Raw genomic sequence first — 21,895 nt, 5'->3', positions numbered from 1 at the left:
AGTTAAGTGCAAAACCCGGACTACATATTGTTCCATGATATGGCAGCCATGAAACTAGTTAGTGTTGTAAAGAAACTTCAAGACATCTGTCATAAAAACCAAAACAACTGCGGATGCTGTAAATCAGGAACAAAAACAAAGTTGCTGGAAAAGTTCAGCTGGTCTGGTAGCATCTGTGGAGGAGAAAACAGAGTTAATATTTCGGGTCTGGTGTTCCTTCCTCAGAACTGAGTCACCGGACCCGAAACGTTAACTCTGTTTTCTCCTCCACAGATGCTGCCAGACCAGCTGAACTTTTCCAGCAACTTTGCTTTTGTTCAAGACATCTGTTTTCTGTTCTCAAGAACCTGACTCTTTGGGGAGGAAGGGTTACTCAACCTGAAACATTAACTCTGACTTCTCTCCACAGATGCTGCCAGACCTGCTGAGCTTTTCTGATTTTGTTTCTGATTTACAGCATTTGCAGTTCTTTCATTTTACTTTCTTTGGGTGTATGTTAACATGGAGCAACATTTGGAAAATCACAAACCACATCATCGTGGCAATAACTGGGCACCGACAGTTATTCATGGAAACTAGTTGGTGGCAAGCCAATCCATGTTAAAAGCTGAAAAAAGTGACAGCAGTCTAACGGTTGTGAAAAGGTTTTTTTTACTAATAGTCACCCATCAACCCGTCTGAGTTCAGAGCTGAAGATACAATTACGGCCAAACCTAAAGTGTTACAGCCCAAACTAAAGGATATAAAGCTGTACTGAAGCACAATGATGACTCCCTCTATCTCTGTCTGTCTGTCGCTCTGTCTTAAAAAAATGGCAATTTATAAGAAGCCCAGGACTGCACTGACTTTTCCAAATAAAAGGTAGATAAAAGGAGCTGGAGGGCAAGCCTGATCTAAGAAAGTTATCCAGGGACAAAGTACAGGAAACAAAAACAAAACATATTTTCTATACTAAAGAGGCCTGGCTATGTACAGATACTGGTCAAGATGTGGAGGCGCTGTCAGAAGTCAGGCAATACCATGTTATAGTCCAGTAGGTTTATTTGAAATCACAAGCTATTGCAACACTCCAAAAGCTTGTGATTTCAAATAAACCTGTCAGACAATAACCTGGTGTCACGTGGCTTCTGACCTTGTCTTTTCCCACGACGGCATAAAAAAAGCATTTGCTACCCTCATTGCTATTTCTTCTTTTTTGGTACAAGCATCGTCAACATTATTATAATAACAGAGAAAAAAGAACAGAATCAAACAGAAAGTTTAAAAACAAATGGGAAAGACAATACTGATTATCATTGTGCCATTTTAAAGAGCATTAAACTACACAAGAAATGTGAACAGCAGAAGTCCCACCATGAAAATCCATTGACAGGAAGGACTTCAGTTCTGTCAATGAAGAATCACCCTTTATTTTGTGGATCAGCAGATAATTGGTATAGAGTGACAGACAGGTTGCCAAACTTAAGTAGAAATTGTTGGAAATGCTCAGCAGATCTGCCAGCATCTGTGGAGTGGAACTGGGAGTTAATATTTTGGGCACAGTAATTCATCCTCATAAGCCTTCCTGTTCTGAATAAAGGTCACTAGACCTGAAATGCTAACTCTGATTTCTCTCCAGAGATGCTGGCAGATCTACTGAACATTTCCAGCAATTTAAGTTTTTGTTTCTTGTATCCAGCGTCCACAGTTCTTTTGGTTTTTATTTAGGCTGTAAATCTCTTGCTTTAGGCACAAGGGCTGAGGGAATGAAATTCTTTGATATCTATGATGATGACCACAAACATTTCAGATCTTAGAAGTTCAACTTAAGGGTTAAGTTAATTTCATAATCCATGTGCTTGAGTTCTTGTTATACCTCTTGGTTGGTGCCATCAATAATAGTTTTTGTTTCCTACTGCTATTATTTCTCATGAAGTGTCATCAGACTCGAAACGCTTTCTCCCCAAAGATACTGCAGACCTTCTGACTTTCCCCAGCAATGTCTGTTTTTGTTTTCAGGACACCAGCATCTGTTTTATAATAAATTGATCAACCGACTCAATTGCATTTGTCTCTAAGACAAATAAGTAAGCACCACTTCTTCTTAGTGACTGTGCTCTGTGTTTAGTTACATACGATAGTAATCCAAGGTGTATTCATCCAATTAGTTGTCCCTGGTACTACCTACTATCAAGTCTTCATAGTTGCATCAGAAAGTCTGCATTCTTTCTGGATCACATTTTTTTCCCCATCTGGGAAAATTTTCCAGTTCATAGAACAATAGAATTCTTAACACATGGAAGCAGGCCATTCAGCCCATCAAATACACCGCATGCTCTCCGAAGACCACCCAGACCCACTTCTTTACCCTGTGTAACCCTGCATTTCCCACAGCTAACCTGTTATGTTCCATTTATTATTTAGTTACATATTGTGCATAGCCAAGAAATATGCCATACAGAAATTAATCTTTACTCAACCCTTAGAAATGTCAATCAACAAATACGTGTTACTGTAAGATGGTTCATATATTTTGTTCTTAGCATGGAAAAATGCTTATTATCTCTTATCTTGATTGAGGCTTGTTATTTTAATCCTGTGTATTTTGGAGCTATCCACACAGATGAAGACAAATAGGCTGCTTACAATTTGCTTCATTGAATAAAGAAAGATGGATCTTGCTTTTACATACCTGATCACATCTCTTAGGACATTTTAAAACAATCCAGATCCAATGAATTACATTTGAATTTTGTCCAGGGTAAACATAGAAAACTTCCTTAAAGTAGCAAATGATATCATATGCTAAAAGTCCAGCACCTGTGTGTATTCTATTATAAATAACTGTATCTATATTCATCATGAACACTCTAATTACTACGTCTGTCAGGCAATAAGGTTCCTCATTTGGACTTCTCTCTCAGAAAATGTGGAGTGGATTGACCATGGTGAAATTATGCATAGTTTTGAGGGATGCGCAAACTCGGTGAATTAATCATGATCAATGTGGGGTTATGAGGATAGAGTAGTGGGCTGGGTCTGTGTAGAATGCTTTTTGGAGGGTCAGTGCATTGCAAATGGCCTCTTTCCACACAGTACGGATTCTATGACTCCATGGTTCGTCAACCTCCATTGCAGAAAAACTGCAACGATCCAACCAGCTACGCCATTCTCTTTTCCAAATTATCTTTCTCCTGAGCTTAGAAACACTGTCAGGCACCAACACAGTGTGGGAAATATCACTCTGTGGTGCCTTCCCCTAAGTGGTCAATTAATGAAAAAGAGTGAGATCTCTGTCCATTTTGAGACAGTGCAAACTGCAAGGCCCATTCAAAACCATTGGTTTGACAGCAACAGCAGCAGCATGCATTGGAAGGGAAATTAGGAAGATGACATAGTGACATGTATGTGCTCTTTCTCCAACATTTTTTGAGTTGAAAGAAAATGGCTTTTGCATTCAGATCACCACTGTGGGAGGGTGAGAAAGGAACCCATCAAACGAGTCTCCAGTCCTGTCAAAGGCACTACCCCCGCATCCTCTGAGTGCCTGCACTGGATGTACACCTCCAGGGTGCTCCGTCCCCCTGTGAGATCAAGGCTGGCTGTTGAACCCTAACTAGCTTTGATTGATTTGCTTTAAGTGGCTCTTAGATCATTACAACGTAAGAAATAGGAACAGGAGTAAACCACTCAGCCCCTCAAGCCTGCTCTACCATTCAATAGGATCATTGCTGATCCAACATTCCTGAAATCCGATTTCTTGCCCTTTCCCCATTACTCTTGATTCCCTAGCTGATCAAGAATCTGTCTATCGCAGCCTTAAACAGACATATTGTAGCATTTGTGCCAATTTCAGCCAAATGGACTTCATAGAATAAGAGTTCCATGACTGAGGCTGTTAATCTGGTCCAATCAGGGAGCCTTGGCTGACAGATATAAACAAGAGTGTCTTCACACAAACATTGCCATTATCAAGCTTTGCTTGTTAATGTTCCTAGCCACATGGGTGTTTTCCTGGTGGTGGAAAATACAGAATAAAGTCCTTGCACAATAGTATCTTTTTACTGAAGCTCTGCACACACAACCACAAGTGGTATGGGAGAATACAAAAACACTACTGCTGTTCAGTGGTAATGTGGGGTATCAAAAAACAAACTGGAAAAAAAATTAAACAGGAGATTTACAGAGTCTCATCATTCTAAGGAATGTTTTGGCGCTGACTGGTCACAGCTCACGTAAAAAAAAACAGGATTGTCAGAGGTTGTAAATAAAAACCAAAAGAACTGTGGATACTATAAATCCAAAACAAAAACAAATTTGCTGGAAAAGCTCAGCGGGTCTGGCAGCATCTCTGAAGAAGAAAACAGAGTTAACATTTTGGGTTCAGTGACCCTTCCTCTGGATCAGTGTTAAGGGCTCTCCATGTACCAGCTTCTGTGGAGTTATTTAACAGAATAAAGTAAAACAAAAAACTGTTGGTGCTGGGAATCTGAAACTAAAACAAAAATTGCTGGGCAAACTCTGCAACTCTGGCAACATCTGTGGAAAGAAAACAGTGTCAAAGTTTCAAACCCAGTGACTCTGAAGAAGGGTAAGTTTCTCCAGAAATTTCTGTTTTTCTTTTTGTACAACAATGGTGACATAGTCAATATGCAATATAAATCCAGAATAAAGCGCTAATGGATTTATATTGAATCAAATTTCACCGTCCAAGGCTCCAGCATGTTAGCCTGGTGGTCTAGGTTACTCATCTAGTGACATTACCTCAATGCCTTCAATAAGGGGTAAATATAGGAAAGGACTGTGCTGGTAAGATCTATGGATAGAGAAACAAAGTTAGCATTTTAAGTCAAATACTACCAGAAAGAGCCTTGGCCTTTTAAATATCTTCTTCAGCCTTTACCAGTGTGAAAATTAGATCTAGTCTGTGATTCTCTCCTCATAACTTAGATTCCTTTGTCCTAAAATGGAATTGGTTAAGTTATTTTCAGATGTTTTCATCTGATCTCACTTCAATGCACTGGCTAGTGAGCCCAAATCTTAAAAAAATTTCCAAATGTAGTCATGCCAACAATCTGTGAAATAAAAATTACAAATGCATATGAAAGGTATCGCAGCATTTTGCTAACTGGCCCAGTTTTATGTGACTTCCAGAAGGTTGTGACTTGTACACTTCTGCAGCCTTCGAAATGTACACCTGACTCTTGCTAACTTTGCCTGATTTTTGTTTTCCCAGAACAGATTTAAACCACGGTGGGCTGTGGGTGAACGTCGGTATGGACATGGGCTCGTTAGATGGCCAACTCCAAAAAATGTTAAACTTTTAAGTAGCTCTTAAATTTTGCAATCAAAATAACTATGCACTCTGAAATACTCCAAAGGAAAAGGATAGTATTGAAACTTCATAACAATGTCACTGAACAGCACCAGAACTGAGAGCAATTAGCTGTTGGCTCAGCACTTATAATGTCCATGGCTATCAAAACTTTATTCCAAGTGCAAAAGCCTGAAGTTGAAAGAAAAGTATGTTTCTCTCCATTTCCATGCAAATTTCCTGCCTGACCCTGTCAATGGAAGGAACAAATGCTTCTATTCTATTTAATCTTTCTTCAAAAGCAAGGGACTTTGAAGTCACTTAGACAATGGTAGTGTAATTGTGAGCTGGGTGTTAGCCTGTAATGAATGATGCATTACAACATTCAATAGTGACATTTACAGGTGTTAAGACATTTGACAATTACCTTTTTCAATCTGAACAACTTCAGCAGGCTTACCTCAGTGACTGTGACCTCTCCAATGGAACATATTGTTTCAGAGTTTCCAGAACCTATGACAACCATAACAAAATAGTGTACAGGAGAGAACAGAACTTTCCTGCAATCCTCACAATAAGGAGGCTGTGTGTGCATTCTCCTGAGCTGTGCAAAGCAACATGAAAAATAGCATAGTCTGGGAAAGGAGGGGAAAATTGTTTTACTGCCAAAGCAAAAAGTCAAGCTTATCATAACCTGATTTGCTGGCAGATGAATATCCAGACTACTCTGTTCAAAATGGAATGCCACAATTTGTTATTTTCAGGGAAATCGGTTGTGAATCAGTAACTGGATTTCAATCAGAGATCATCGGAACTGCAGATGCTGGAGAATCCAAGATAACAAAGCGTGAAGCTGGATGAGCACAGCAGGCCCAGCAGCATCTTATGAGTAGGAAAGCTGACATTTCGGGCCTAGGCCCTTCCCGAAACATCAGCTTTCCTGCTCCTCTGATGCTGCTTGGCCTGCTGTGCTCATCCAGCTCCACACCTTGTTATCACTGGACTTCCATCATCTTCCTTTACTACTTTTTCCTAATTGACCCCATCAATGTTGTGCACCTGTTTGATTTTTTTCCTCTCCATATCAATGTATACTGTAAAATGATTATCCACATTAATACATATCTACCATTCATTAGCCTGAGGGAAGCCAGCTTCTTGGGGATTACTGGTATATATTTGAAGCCTTGAAGCTGCATATAAAATTTAATTCCTCATACCCATTAATTTACATATATATTAAGTTACTGGTACTAACTGGTGGTAGTGCTCTCATTTAAGATTCAACCATCCAGGGATGGATTGCAAGCATTCAGGGAAACATTGATCATTGGACCATGTTTGAAATTCATGGCTTTAATTAAACTGGCTTAATATGTCAAAATTCAAAGCTACTGGAGGGGGGGTCTTGTGTTGCAGTGATAGTGTGTCTACCCCTGAGCCAGAAGGCCTACGTTGAAATATGACTTTCTCCAGAGGTATGTCGTAACATCACTGAACAGGTTGATTAGGAAAGCAACTGCAAAGTTACTGGAGTCAATGATCGCTCAGCACTTCACTGGGGCATTTTGGTATCAATTCACATAGGGAAAGGGAGGACCAGATCTCCTGATCGGTGGCAATGCTGTGCCATAATTTCTGACCACAGAAATGATTGCGCTCTTTCCTTTTCGGATATTTTTGGCAGGGACTTCTGATCTCAGCTGAAACTTCAACATCACAGAAGCAGCCATCCAGGGGAAGATTAATGAAAGGAACTAATGCAGGGGGACATGCCCCCCCTTCTTTATATCATCAGCTGCCATGTCCAATAAATTACAGTGGGATTAGTGAGTGAGTGCTTGGATGAGAGAGTGGTGCAGTTGAGTGAGGGAGTGGGTGGTTGAATGAGGTTGTTCAAATGGGAACCAATAATTAATTTATTTGGTTGTGGGGTTTCAAACGGTATGGGGTGTGTGTGGTTTGGTTGGGATGTGGATGGTTGGGTTGGGGTATAGGTGGTTGGAATGGGGTGTGATGGTTGGGTTGGGATGTGGGTGGTTGGTTTGGGTGTGGGTGTTTGAAATGGGGTGTGGTGGTTGGTTTGGGGTGTGGGTGGTATGGCAGGGTGTTGGATTGTCGTTTCAGGTTATTGGAGCTTTTGTTAATTTGGGAGGTTTACTTAATTTGGGAACTTGCAAATGGTGTTGGAGAGGGGATGCAAAATCATCGAGGAATCTTGCAGGAACAGCATATTCTGCTTGGGAACCCTGCAGCCCAATGGTATCAATGTGGATTTCACAAGCTTCAAAATCTCCCCTCCCCCTACCGCATCCCAAAACCAGTCCAGCTCGCCCCCACCTCCCTAACCTGTTCTTCCTGTCACCTATCCCCTCCTCCCACCTCAAGCCCTACCCTCATCCCCTACCTACCAACCTCCTCCCGCCCCCTTGACCTGTCCGTCCTCCCCGGACTGATCTATCCCCTCCCTACCTCCCCACCTACACTCACCTCTACTGGCTCCATCCCCACCTCTTTAACTTGCCTGACTCCTCTCCACCTATCTTCTCCTCTATCTACCTTCGATCCGCCTCCCCCTCTCTCCCTATTTATTTCAGAACCATCTCCCCCACCCCCTTTCCTGATGAAGGGGCTAGGCCCAAAACGTCAGATTTTGTGCTCCTAAGATGCTGCTTGGCCTGCTGTGTTCATCCAGCTCCACACGTTGTTATCTGAGAATTTGAATGTTATGTTTTATGTCAAGTTCCTTGATTTGGTGCTAATGTAGCTAATGAGTCCAGGCACAATAGAGCTTCAGGACTTACTGCAAATACAAGCATGAACAACAAAAGCTTTGACTAAGTTAAAGTTTGTGGAAGATAGAAAGTGAGAGGTCAGTCAGGAAGACATTACAAAAATCAAGACTAGACGTTAAGAAAGGCACTGGTGAGGATTTCAACAGAAGGTCAACTGGAGCTGGAAATGCACTAGGACACGAGGCATTTCAGGGTGAAGTGTGACACTGAGGTTGTATCTTTAGGTTAGGGGAGCTCATGGGTGGTAAAGATTTGTCCCTCCTGATTGCTGTAGGGATTCCTGTCACCAATTGCTTGTGTTTTGCTGACGACCAAGAATAGAATGAAATATCCTTTATTGTCACTTTACTAAAACACAAAAGTACAGGAATACAGTGAAAAGTTTTATTACAATGGCTGCCTTTTATAATGGCACCATCCTAGGTGCAAAGTACCTTGGTACAAATCTTACAGTAAAAAAGAATGTAGTGTTTTTACACAAAAATGATTAAAGGTGAGCATAAGCATTACTTACAGAGGCAGTTACAACATAGTGAAAAGGTTTAAAGTTACAGTCCGATAACAGCAGTTCAGCGAGTGGTGCCAGGTCAGAATCCAGCAACTGCCCCACATTGGTCCAGCCTCCAGTCTGTTCCTCACCGGCACTCAGCAGCAACCAGGCAATGATGCACTGTACTGGGATACATACCACTACCCCCACATTGGTCCGGGGACGTGGTCACTCCATTGCCGTGCCAAAGCTGCCTGTTCCTGCTGTCACCGCCTCGGGGCTCCCTGTGCCCTCTCTCACGGCATCGGGGCTCCCTGTCCCCACTCTCACTGCCTTGGGGCTGCCTGTTCCGACACTCACGGCCTTGGGGCTGCCTGTTCCGACACTCGCGGTCTCAGGGCTGCCTGTTCCTGCTCTCACCACCTCGGGGCTGCCTGTCCCACTCTCACCACCTCAGGGCTCCCTGTACCCACTCTCACCGCCTCGGAGTTTCCTGTCCCCACTCTCACTGCCTCGAGGCTGCCTGTTCCCACTCTCACCGCCTCGGGGCTGCCTGTTCCCACTCTCACTGCCTCGGGGCTGCCTGTTCCTGCTCTCACCACCTCGGGGCTGCCTGTCCCACTCTCACCACCTCGGGGCTCCCTGTACCCACTCTCACCGCCTCGGAGTTTCCTGTCCCCACTCTCACTGCCTCGAGGCTGCCTGTTCCCACTCTCACCGCCTCGGGGCTGCCTGTTCCCACTCTCACCGCCTCGGGGCTGCCTGTTCCCACTCTCACCACCTCGGGGCTGCCTGTTCCCACTCTCACTGCCTCGAGGCTGCCTGTTCCCACTCTCACCGCCTCGGGGCTGCCTGTTCCCACTCTCACTGCCTCGGGGCTGCCTGTTCCCACTCTCACCGCCTCGGGGCTGCCTGTTCCCACTCTCACCGCCTCGGGGCTGCCTGTTCCCACTCTCACCGCCTCGGGGCTGCCTGTTCCCACTCTCACCACCTCGGGGCTCCCTGTTCCCACTCTCACTGCCTGGGGGCTGCCTGTTCCCACTCTCACCTCCTCAGCGCTGCTTGCTCCTGTCACATACAGTGGGCTCCATCATTATTGGTAAACCTTAAACCTAAACAATCAATATTTCACAAACAAAAGCATAATTTGCTGGAAGAACTTGGCAGATCTCGGAACATCTGTGGAATAGAAAGCAGTGTAAACGGTTTGAACTTATGGTCTCACAATAACATAGACTTTGTTGAATGCATGCAGTGAGTCTTGAAATGAGCAAACAATTCAGTAGAAATGAGTGAGTGGGGTTTACCCTCCCTTGGTGACTGGAATGTTAGCAGCAAAGAGATACTCCCACTCTTGTCCCACTACCTCAGCAGTCAGGTTTTGGTTAGGTAGGTCAATGGGTGACTTTTCTGATCGGCCGCCTATTAAAGCTCTTAAGTGGTTGTTTACCAAACATTTCTGGGGCTCAACCTGGCACTACCCCAATTACTTGCATTCCAGGCTGGCAAGAGAAATGGCTGTTTGCCTACCCCAGAGCCAGGACAGCCTACCTTCGGAGTTGAGGGCTGGCCTCTATTTGTACCAATCTGGGGCACACAGAGAGGGGTTACAAGGAAAACTGCCACTGAAATGCCCAACTCGACTTTCTCTGTCCCTCTGACTTGCCCGCCCACCACTCCCACCCACACCACACCCCACCCCACCCCTCCCCACCCCATCCCATCCCTCCCCCTCCCCTCCCATCCCCTCCCCTCAACCTCCCTTGAATCAAACCCCCCCCCGACCGATGGTGCGGATTCTGACTGCTGTGCTTAGGCCCTCACTAAATAGCTCCAGCTCCCAATAGTTGCAGCTTCTAATTGGCCAGCAGCTTTAGGAGGAACTTCTGTGATATGGATCTCAATAGGATGAGAAGCTGCTCAGCACAGAGGTTTCTAATTGGGACATGACCTGGCGGACTTTCTCCCGGTTGGGGTGGGGTGATTACATGGTACAAAAAGAGCTCAATCCTGGGCAATAACTTTCGACAGCAAGAAAGGAAGCTGCAGGAAACCAAGGAGAGAACTGAAATCAAAAAGTGTAAACCCCAGCTCGCTTTTTAAAGCAATGCTTATATGATGTGTCCCTTACTTCTTATGCAATGACAATTTCATTATTATAGTCCGATCTTCAAACAAATATTCATGCATTTTAATCTGACATTATTTTTCAAGCAAAGAACCCCAACTTCAGATTTCTTTTCATATAACATTTTGTTTAAGATTATTGTGGCCATGTTGAGGTCTTTGTAATTAATATCCATTACTGTTATTGGATCTTCCTTTCACTTATATCTAACATTACAGCATTTCTGACTTGGCAGAAACATTGACATTTTCATGCAGGCCCACAGTTCCCTAAAATGTGGCTAAGCAGGTAGCCATTGTGATTAAGGCAGCATATGGCATGTTTGCCTCCATTGGCTGGGGGTATGGAGTACATGAGTTGGGAAACCATGCTGTGGCTATATAAAACCTTGGTAGGCTGCATTTGGAGTATTGTGTGCAGTTTTTGTCACCACACTACCAGAAGAATGTAGGAGCTTTGGAGAAAGTGCAGAGAAGGTTTACCTGGCTTTGAGGAAAAGTTAAAAAGTCTAGGATTGTCTTCACTGGAAGAACAATGGTGGAGAGCAGACCTGAAAGAGGTCTACAAAATTATGAGACGCATAGACAGGGTGGAAAGTCAGAGTTTTCTCCCCAGGGTTGAAGTTTCAGTTGCAAGGGGCACACGTTCAAGGTGAGAGGGGGAAGTTTAAGGGAGATGTGCGAGGGAATTTTTTCGCGCAGAGGGTGGTGGGAACCTAGAACAAACACACTGACAGAGGAGGTGGTGAAAGCGGGCACATTGGCAACATTTAAGAGGCATCTGGATGGTTATATGATTAGGGAAGGAATAGAGGGATATGGACTGAATAAGGGCTGAAGGTCTGTTTTTTAAATTAGTTAGAGTATGATGATTGGCAGAGGCTTGGAGGGCCAAAAGGCCTGTTCCCATGCTATACTTCTCTTTTGGTCTTTTGTTCTTTCTTCTCATTTTTATGGCATAGCTCTACCATGTGAAAAAGCTGGCATACTTGGTATCATTTTGAAATTATAGTTTAGTGGCAATCTAATAGTTCATTAATAGGATGGTGCCGTTATGACTCGACAAGTTCACAAAAAACCTTTACAATATAAACGCAAGTTATTTATCATGGATGAAGTTCACACAAACACACATTGTAATCTTCTCGAACCCATCAATACTTGTCACTCTGTATTTTCCTAAATTCCAACAGTTAATATGAACGTGTCTGCTTAAGAAATAATTAATTTGGTGTGAAGTGCTTTGGGACACCCTAGACCCTGGCAGCAGCATGCTGTAGCAGTGGGGAAGGAAACAAAGAAAACAAAGAAACAAAGAAACGAAAGAAGGATATAATGATCCAATAATATTAACGAATATTAATTACAAAGATCTTAACGTGGTCACAACAATCTTAAAGCAAAGAAAGGCCTCTATTGAAGTTACAGATAACACTGTGTGGAGCTGGAGGAAGAGAGCAGGTCAGGCAGCATCAGAGGAGCAGGAAAATTAATGTTTCGGGTTGAAGCCCTTCTTGTCTGAGTCCTGAGGAAGGATCACTCGACACTAAGCATTAACTCTGATTTCTCTCCACAGATGCTGTCAGACCTGCTGAGCTTCTCCAGAATTTCTGTTTTTGTTCTGACACTCATGATAGATGTCCACACATTTTGGTGAGGAAGAGAGAACATTGGAATTGATGGAAAATTATATCTGTTACAGTACTTCAAACAAAGGGAGTGGAATAAAGATTTTCTATTTCTGAGATCTGTGGTCTAGATTCTCAGACATTGTAAGAGAAGCTATTTTTTCTTGTTGCCATAATAACCCCAACACAAAATAGACAGAGACTCTGTGAGTGTACATATTTGTCTTTAACATTAATTGTTTGGATTCAGTTAGTTGTGGTTGAGTTTTTTTTAAAGAATTATTGAACTTAAAACAATTTTATAAAATAGTAAAGCTATCAGTGTCCCCTAGTAAATGCTGCCAACAAAATGCAGTAATTAGATAGTTCACTGCCTCTAATTCCTTCCAGTGGAAAGATTCTGTACGTGAGCTCCGAAACTCCAAAATGCCCGAATTCTGTATCTTCGTTATGATTATTTTGAAATTGAGTCAGCATAAGATCGCATTACTAAATACAAAACCGTACCTTACATTCTTGCAGTGCCAGAACAAAGCACCATAATAGGCAGCTATTTATTTTGTTGGTTTAGCCATTATCTTGGACCCTCGATTAAAATGATGTCAAGCCGTAAGAGTGCTGGTGCAAATAGTGAACATAAGACTTGACCTTGGATCCCGATGGGGGAGTGTGAAAAAATTGTTTTACATTTGACTTCAATGATGTAATCCCACTGGAAATAACTCATGACTGCTACTCTGCCAGGGAGTGAAATTGAGAGAAAATTCTGTAAGTGGTTAATTACATAATAATAAAAATCATAGAAGCAAAATCACCAGAAATTATGACACTTTATCTTCTGCTTTCTGCTGCTGTGCTTTGCAGCTAGCTGTGATAGATTACGTTACTGGCTGTGACACATTTTGGAACAGTAGAGATGAAAGTAAAACGAGGTCTCTAAAGACATTTCATCCAAAACAGTATGCATTTGCAGAATCAATTGAAATGATAATAAGCTTAGAACCATGACATGACCTGGTACAGTTTGTTGTCATGATGAAAATGCTCAAATATTGGGCCAGAATTTGCTGTAGCAAAAATATCTGACAAATAAATAAAAATGCAAGTAACGGTGGCTTCTGCAGGTCAGACATGTCCAAGTACGTTACACCTCAATAAATGTTTGGAACAAAGATTTCCTGATAATTGCACAGCAATGTGAATTAGAATACAGGGGAGTTGAGTCAACATCGTAACAAACAGGAAGTGAATATCTCCTTAAACATTAAAAGTTAAGACTTGGTTTATAAACTTAGGAAAGGTAAAGGAGGAGGATGACTTGAAAAGAACAAATTCAACTCAAACTGAGAGAGGTAGCAAGGTGTGGAGCTGGATGAACACAGCAGGCCAAGCAGCATCAGAGGAGCAGGAAAGCTGATGTTACAGGCCTAGACCCTTCTTCAGAAATGGGGGAGGGGAAGGGGATTCTGAAATAAATAGGGAGAGAAGGAGAGGCAGATAGAAGATGGATAGAGGAGAAGGTAAGTGGAGATGAGATAGACAGGTCAAAGAGGCAGTGTTGGAGCCAGTAAAGGTGAGTGTAGGTGGAGAGTTAGGGAGGGGATAGGTCAGCCCAGGGAAGATGGACAGGTCAAGGGGTCGGGATGAGGTTAGTAGGTAGGAGATGGGGGTGGAGCCTGAGTTGGGAGGAGCGGATAGGTGGGAGGAAGGACAGGTTAGGGAGGTAGGGACAAGCTGGGCTGGATTTGGGATGCAGTAGGGGGAGGGGAGATTTTGAAGCTTGTGAAGTCCATATTGATGCCATTGGGCTGCAGGATTCCCAAGCGAAATATGAGTTGCTGTTCCTGCAACCTTCGGGTGGCATTGTTATGGCACTGCAGGAGACCCAGGATGGACATGTTGTCTGAGGAATGGGAAGAGGAGTTAAAATGGTTTGTGACTGGGAGGGGCAGTTGTTTATTGCAAACCAAGTGTAGGTGTTCGGCAAAGTGGTCCCCAAGCCTCCGCTTGGTTGCCCCGATGTAGAGGAGGCCGCAACGGGAACAGCAGATGCAGTATACCACATTGGCCGATGTGCAGGTGAACATCTGCTTGATGTGGAAAGTCTTCTTGGGGCCTGGGATGGGGTGAGGGGTAGGAGCTGGTATAGCACTTGCTGCGGTTGCAGGGAAAAGTGCTGGATGTGGTGGGGGTGGAGGGGAGTGTGGAGTGGACAAGGGAGTCACAGAGAGAGTGGTCCCTCCAGAAAACAGATAAGCGTGGGGAGGGAAAAAGGCCTTTGGTCGTGGGGTCGGATTGCAGATAATGTTGGATCTGGAGGTTGGTGGGTTGGTACGTGAGGATGAGGGGGATTCTGTTTTGGTTGTTATTGCGGGCAGGCAGTGTGAGGGATGAATTGCAGGAAATGCGACAGACACGGTTGAGGCCGTTCTCGACCTCTGAGGGGGCGATGTTGCGGCCCTTGAAAAACAAGGACATCTGAGATGTTTGGGAGTGGGATGCCTCATCCTGGGGATGTAGATGCAGGGGAGGCAAAGGAATTTAGAATAGGGGATGGCACTTTTGCAGGAAGGTGGCTGGGAGGAGGTGTAGGTTAGGTAGCTGAGGGAGTCGGTGGGCTTGAAATGGACATTGGTTTCTAAGTAGTTGCCAGAAATGGAAACAGAGAGGTCCAGGAAGGAGAGAGAGGTATCAGAGATGGTTCAAGTGAATGTAAGGTTGGGGTGGAAGATGTTGATGAAGTGGATGAATGGTTGGAGTTCCTTGTGGGAGCACAAGGCAGCACCACAAACTGAGATTGCTCTGAGCTAAGTGCAAACGCCTATCATGTTCTGTTAATTCAACATTATTATAATTACATAATTCTTCTTGAGATCTTACCCAGCCTGACTGGTGCCTTCTTGCTATATAGCTGAAAAACACAAAGACTTTTTTTGGAAAAAATAATCTAAATCACTGAGGAGTCATGCACATGCACATCAACAACCTTCCCTGAAAACTATGCTCCCATTTAACGACTGTGAAAAGGAGTTTCACAGCAGGTGATCAGCGATAATGGGAACTGCAGATGCTGGAGAATCCGAGATAACAAAGTGTGAAGCTGAATGAACACAGCAGGCCAAGCAGCATCTTAGGAGCATAAAAGCTGATGTTTCAGGCCTAGACCCTTCATCAGAAAAGGGGGATGGGGGAGAGGGTTCTGAAATAAACAGGAAGAGAGGTGAAGGCGGACCGAAGATGGATAGAGGAGAAGATAGGTGGAGAGGAGAGTATAGGTGGGCAGGTAGGGAGGGGATAGGTCAGACTGGGGAGGACAGACAGGTCAAGGGGGCGGGATGAGGTTAGTTGGTAGGAAATGAGGTGCGGCTTGAGGTGGGAGGAGGGGATAGGTGAGAGGAAGAACAGGTTAGGGAGGTGTGGACGAGCTTGGCTGGTTTTGGTATGCAGTTGGGGGAGGGATGAGCTGGGCCACATCTGCCAATGTGGTGTACTGCATCCAGTGTACCCGTTGTGGCTTCCTGTACATTGGGGACACCAAGCGGAGGCTTGGGGACCGCTTTGCAGAACACCTCCGCTCGGTTCGCAATAAACAACTGCACCTCCCAGTCGCGAGCCATTTTAACTCCCCCTCCCATTCCCTAGACGACATGTCCATCCTGGGACTCCTGCAGTGCCATAATGATGCCACCCGAAGGTTGCAGGAACAGCAACTCATATTCCGCTTGGGAACCGTGCAGCCCAATGGTATTAATGTGGACTTCACAAGCTTCAAAATCTCCCCTTCCCCACTGCATCCCAAAACCAGCCCAGCAAACCGTCCCCAAAGGACACTTTAGCATGGCTGATCCACCTAACCAGCACATTTTAAAGTCTCCAAACATGAAACCAACTTACATCCAATGCATCCCATTTCCAGTTTCAACAATGGCTGTTTCTTTGAGGTGAAAGGCGTGGGAGGTGTTCTGTGCAACTAATGTTCAACTCCCTCTGTGACCCCAATTCTCCTTAATTCTGCAATGCCTAAGAGCCCCCCACCCTGAAATCTCCAACATTCTCCCCACCCTGAAATCTCCAACACAACACCCACCCAAAACATGCCACCTCCCACCCTGAAATTCTGACACCTCCCATACTGAGAACCGATATTTCCCACATTGTCATCCCCAAAGATTATCAACCTAAATTCATTGACCCTCATCCCCATCCTGAATCTACAACGCTCACCCCCAACATCCAACCTGCAATCTCCAACATCCCCCACCCTAACCCTCTGACACCCATCCCAAACTGCAATCACCAAACATTCCTCTCTACCCCACCCTGTAATCTCCAACACCTCCCTTTCTAAGTCTCTGACATTCCCATCACCCTAAATCAACATCCTTCAACAACCCCCGACTCGCCCATCTCACAAAAATTCCAACGACAAGCTCCACAATCTCTGAGTGTGGAACCTGCACAACCCCCAATATCTCCAACTATTCACCCTCCTGACAGCACAGAGCATGCAATCCAGTTCACATTCTATTCATTCATTCTCTGCCAATCTGGGATGTCTCACTACAATCACATGATATGCACAGTCGTACATTTCAACTTTTAAGAGCCTTATATAAGCACGTGAATAGGAAAGGTTTGGAGGGATATGGGAGCAGGAGATGGGACTGATTTTGTTCGGGATTATGTTCAGGATGGAATGGTTGGACTGAAAGGTCGGTTTCTGTGCTGTATGACTCTATGACTCTATGATATGTACAAAATACAATCCATGTGAGAGTTACTGTCCCAAGGGGCTTTACACAGTTGTCACCCCAGTTGATATACAGTGGCAGATGTAACTGGCAAGTATCGTTTTCCTTCCTGAGCCTTTGCATAGCCTAAGAATATGCTACAGCACATTGTCGCAGACATATGACTGTATGAATCTACAAACCCTTGATCATGGACAATTCTTTCTGCTGGAAGACTAACATATTTTGAGGAAACTAACAAGGATCTTCAATTTTGTTGATGCCCCTCTCCCCCATTCCCATGGTGTCTGCTTGGACTTCCTCCCTGGAATCACTCTATATATGGTTCTGAATCAGTATCAGGGCCACAGACTCCATTGATAATTGGACTCCCTTGATAGTTAGGCAACCCTGTAAAAATAACACTCAGTGCGGTTCGAGTGCAGTCAATTCACCTAGCTTTTCCTCAACGCCCGGGGTTAGTTCTGAGTTCCAGATATAATTTTTATGCTATCTCTTGAAACTGCCACTTGAAACTGTAGGATAGTACCTCAACATAATACGGTTTGGTATCCAAATTTAATTCTTTCTTAGTATCTCCCTATTACTCAAAATCATTCTGTTATATAAATATACATGAACAGTCTTGAAGCTAGAAATCTATATTCATGGAACAGCATGGCCTCTGGATCTGTACTTTTGTGTTTTTAAGTTCAAAATCTTGCTGTGCACTTTGATCAAGTAGGAGAAGAAGTTACACGGGTGAAAGTTCTCTTGCTACAAAATTTAAAATGGAAGGCCATAAGTGATGAAGTGAGAAAGTTTTACAAATCAGGCAAGTTTAATACTGATTCCATTGTACCCTTCAAGGTATTGTTTGATCCATCTGCTTATCTTAAAAGGGGAAGGAAATTCAAATAGGATTTATTTTCCATTCAACGTATTTCCCAATTTTCTGTATTAACAAAGCCACTATATTTCAGTTTTACTTTATTCTAGCTTTATAATGGTCAAAATACCTGACTTCCAAAAGTGACATTTTTAATGTGTTGCTGAACTTTGTTTTAGCAGTGTCACTTATGCCCATTTCCCCCTACTCCAGCTCTGCTGCTTCAACCTTCTCATTGGGGAACCATTCTCAGGATCTAAATTAACAGACGTTTCTCACTCAGCAGAGAACCTTAGGCCAATCACAAAAGGGAATGATGCAGGAAGACCCTGGTCATTTATTTCTCTCATTTTCACGTCCAATTCCAGCAACAATGATAATTATTGGTAACAAAGTAGCAAAACAATCACACTGTGTTATCTGCCAATTTTATTACCATAACTTCAGTGGGCTATTCAAATATAATGGGTTTAATTTTTGCTTTTCTATGTTGTTTACAGGATAGTGACCTGATGACCTTTAATATCTCCATGCACCGGTCATGGTGGAGGGAACATGGACCAGGTTGTGTGCGGAAGGAATTGACTGCAGCAACCAGTAAAAGCCTGGATGATCGCACTTATATCTCAGTGACAGGCTGCATTGTTGACTTCCAGTATCTTGAGGTTATTCACAGCTCCTTCCAAATACTACTGTCAGTAAGTAGATTCATGGTGTGTGATGGGACTCCATTCCTACCTCAGTTCATGTGTGGTTGCTAACCGTTTTTCTATCTTTACACTTGGCTTTTCCTATGCTCTCCTGGCCACCCGCCATAAACTGGACTCAATTCAAACCTCTGCTGCTCTTATCCTAAACTGCCGCAAATATTATTCAACCATCATCCCTGTGCTCGATGACCAGCATTAGCTCCTAGTCTGGAAACCTCTCAATTTCGAAATATTGTTTAATTATTCCATGATTCCATCCATCCCTACCTCTCTGTGTAATGTTCACCAGCCTTACAACTGTAATGTTAACATTTAACTTTATTTCTTTATTTTTATAATTATACTAAGAACAATAACAGTGCTTTACTTTAAACTTTGTTTCTCTAAATTACTACTCGTACTAAGATTTGTATCTAGATACATTCATGCCTAGGCTGATGCCATGCCTGGTGACATTGTACACTTCCGTACTTGAGCACATTTGATAATAAATCAAAACAAATCAAACCTACTCTCTGGGATCTCCATACTTGTTCAACTGTAACCTCTTCTGCATTTGTGCTTTGTTATTCACTTGTGGAATGTGAACATCGCTGGCTGGGCCAGCATTTATTACCCATCCCTAGTTGCCCTTGAGAAGGTGGTGGTGAGCTGCCTTCTTGAACTGATGCAGCCCAGGCTGTATGTTGACCCACAATACCCTTAGGGAGGGAATTCCAGGATTTTGACTTAGCCTCAGTGAAGGAATGGTGATATATTTCCAAGTCAGGATCGTGAGTGGCTTGGTGGGGCACTTGCAGGGTGTGGTGTTCCCATGTATCTGCTGTTCTTGTCTTTTGAACTTTCAACTGCTCGTATCACTTCTATGTCCCTCTTGCCCCCTCTAAATTACTCCTTAAAAGCATTTTGACCAGCTATTGGTCAATTGCTTTAATATCTCTTTGCATACAGTGTCAAAAGTTGTTTGATTAGTAATCTCCTGTATTTTACTGTGTAATATATAAATGCTTGTTTTTATTGTTGAAAACGTTCCTGTTACACCTGTCTGTACCTGTGCACCAAATAGACTCTCTGCACATGTAACCAGTGTACAAAGGTAGTTCTCTTCCCTGGGAAATATCATATTTTACACTAACGTAGATAATAATGTCTCATTCTGAACATGTTTCTACTTGATACTTTTTTAAAAAACATTGTATAAATCTATACCATAAGCAGTAGTTTTCTCACCTCTGGGTCTAGGACACTAATGAATGGAATTACTTGTTACAAATTCTGAGTATTGAACATAGAACATAAAACAGTGCAGCACAGGAACAGACCCTTCTGCCCACAATGTTGCGCCTAGCATGACACCAAATGAAACTAATCCCTTCTGCCTGCCCTTGGTTCGTATCCATCCATTTCTTGCATAATTCATGTACTTATCTAAAAGTCCCTTAAACAAACCTTCGTATTACATCTCAAAGTCAGTTGTGGGGCTTACAAGGGAACTAGCAGCTGGTGGTGTTCCCACATGCCTGGTGCTGTCAAAGGAGGTTTGACAAGTTGCTACAGCGAATTTTCTTAAATAGTGTACACACTTGCCACAAGACACTGGTGATGGAGGGGTTGCTTGTTTCAGATGGTGGAAGGGATGATGAACACTCTGCTTGAGTGATGTTGTAGTTATATATTAGAATCATTATATTATAGAATCCCCACAGTGTGGAAGCAGGCCACTCAATCCATCAATCCTCACCATCCAACCAAAGAGCATCCCAGCCAGATCCACCTCCCTACCCTATTCCTGTAGCCCTATATTTCCCATGGCTAACGCAGCTAGCCTGCACATCCCTGGACACTATGGGCAAATTGGCATGGCCGACCCAACTAACCTGCACATCTTTGGACTGTGGGAGGAAACTGGAGCACCTGGAAGAAACCTACGCAGTCACAGGGAGAATGTGCAAACTCCACACAGTGCAAACTCCACCTCCACATATTAATCAGGGCATTTGGAGAGTAGACTTGTGCTTTGTAGATGACGTTCAGGCTTTGGAGAGTCAGCAGGTGAGTTACTCGGCACAGAATCCCCAGCATGTGGCCTGCTCTTCTAACCACAGAATTCATATCATTGTTCCAGTTCAGCTGGCAGGACATTGCTGGTAGGAGATTCAGCAATAATCATGCTATTGAATGTCGATGGGGGGATGCTCATTGCCTGACTCTTGTTGGGAATGAATATTAATTGCCAGCTATCAATCCAAGCCTGAATGTTGTCGAGCTACATTTGCATAAAGAACACTTTCAATATCTGAGGAGCTGTGGGCAGTGCAGTGCGTTGTGCAATCATCAGTAAATATCCCCCTTCTGACATTATAATGGATGGAAGGTCAGTGATGTTGAAGGTGGGGATGTTAGACCTAATTCAATGTATTTCTGCATCACAGCTCTCATAGTACTGTGGTAGTGCCCCTACCTCTGGAAACCCAGAGAAGTTTGGGTTTAAATCCAATTACCCAAAACATGTGTCTGAACTATATTGCTGCACCACTATTTCCCGTGTGTGAGAGACTGGAGTAAACGTCTTTCATTAAATGTCTTAGAACTATAGCTTCACAACAAAAAAGATTGTAGATGCTTTCAATATATTCTCATTCCAACGCAAAAAGAATTTGCACGTACAAACATTCATACAAGCGGAATATGATTAGGCATTTACATCCTGCAAAATATTTTGCTATTTTACATTTTCAGAAAAGGTTCCAGGTTTGACCTGCTCTAATCTGTCAGTTTTATGCAACACAACTGAAGCAAAAGCAAGCATAGATTTCTGTCAGTATCCACCATGTCCAAGCATTTATGCACAAATAAAATGATACAAAGCCATTAGGCAAATTGAGCAGCATTTATATACTTAAATACTGAAGTGGATGTAACATTTACTTGCTGCCCATGATTATTTATAATGAACATGAGAACAATAGCAAACAAAAACTGAAAGAACAGTGGACGCTGTAAATCAGGAACAAAAACAGAAGTTGCTGGAAACACACAGCAGGTCTGCAGCATCTGTGAAGAAAATAAATCAGAGTTAATGTACCAGGTCCGGTGACCCTTCCTCAGCTCAATAGCAACTCTGCACATCAAATTATGCACATGTACAATTTATTGGTTTGGTTGTGGGTGGTCAAACAGACTGCCTCAATGTATCCTTTCAGAATTTGTTGAGCACAGAAGAAATTGTTGCT

General features: G+C 43.3%; 1 protein-coding gene across 1 annotated transcript in view; it reads left to right on the top strand.

The window, feature by feature from the left end:
• Nucleotides 1-21,895, top strand: part of LOC125452111 (sodium/potassium-transporting ATPase subunit beta-1-interacting protein 3-like) — a 404,842-nt gene that overhangs the window by 326,824 nt on the left and 56,123 nt on the right. Inside the window, exon 5 of the mRNA XM_048530125.2 lies at nt 18,453-18,650. Within this exon, the coding sequence (XP_048386082.1) occupies nt 18,453-18,650 (198 nt within the window). The remainder of the gene's footprint in view (nt 1-18,452; nt 18,651-21,895) is intronic.

This window comes from Stegostoma tigrinum, chromosome 5 (genome assembly GCF_030684315.1).
Source record: "Stegostoma tigrinum isolate sSteTig4 chromosome 5, sSteTig4.hap1, whole genome shotgun sequence".
Lineage (NCBI taxonomy): Eukaryota > Metazoa > Chordata > Chondrichthyes > Orectolobiformes > Stegostomatidae > Stegostoma > Stegostoma tigrinum.
The sequence above is the reverse complement of the archived record's forward strand: the minus strand, read 5'-3'. Positions and strand labels throughout refer to the sequence as shown.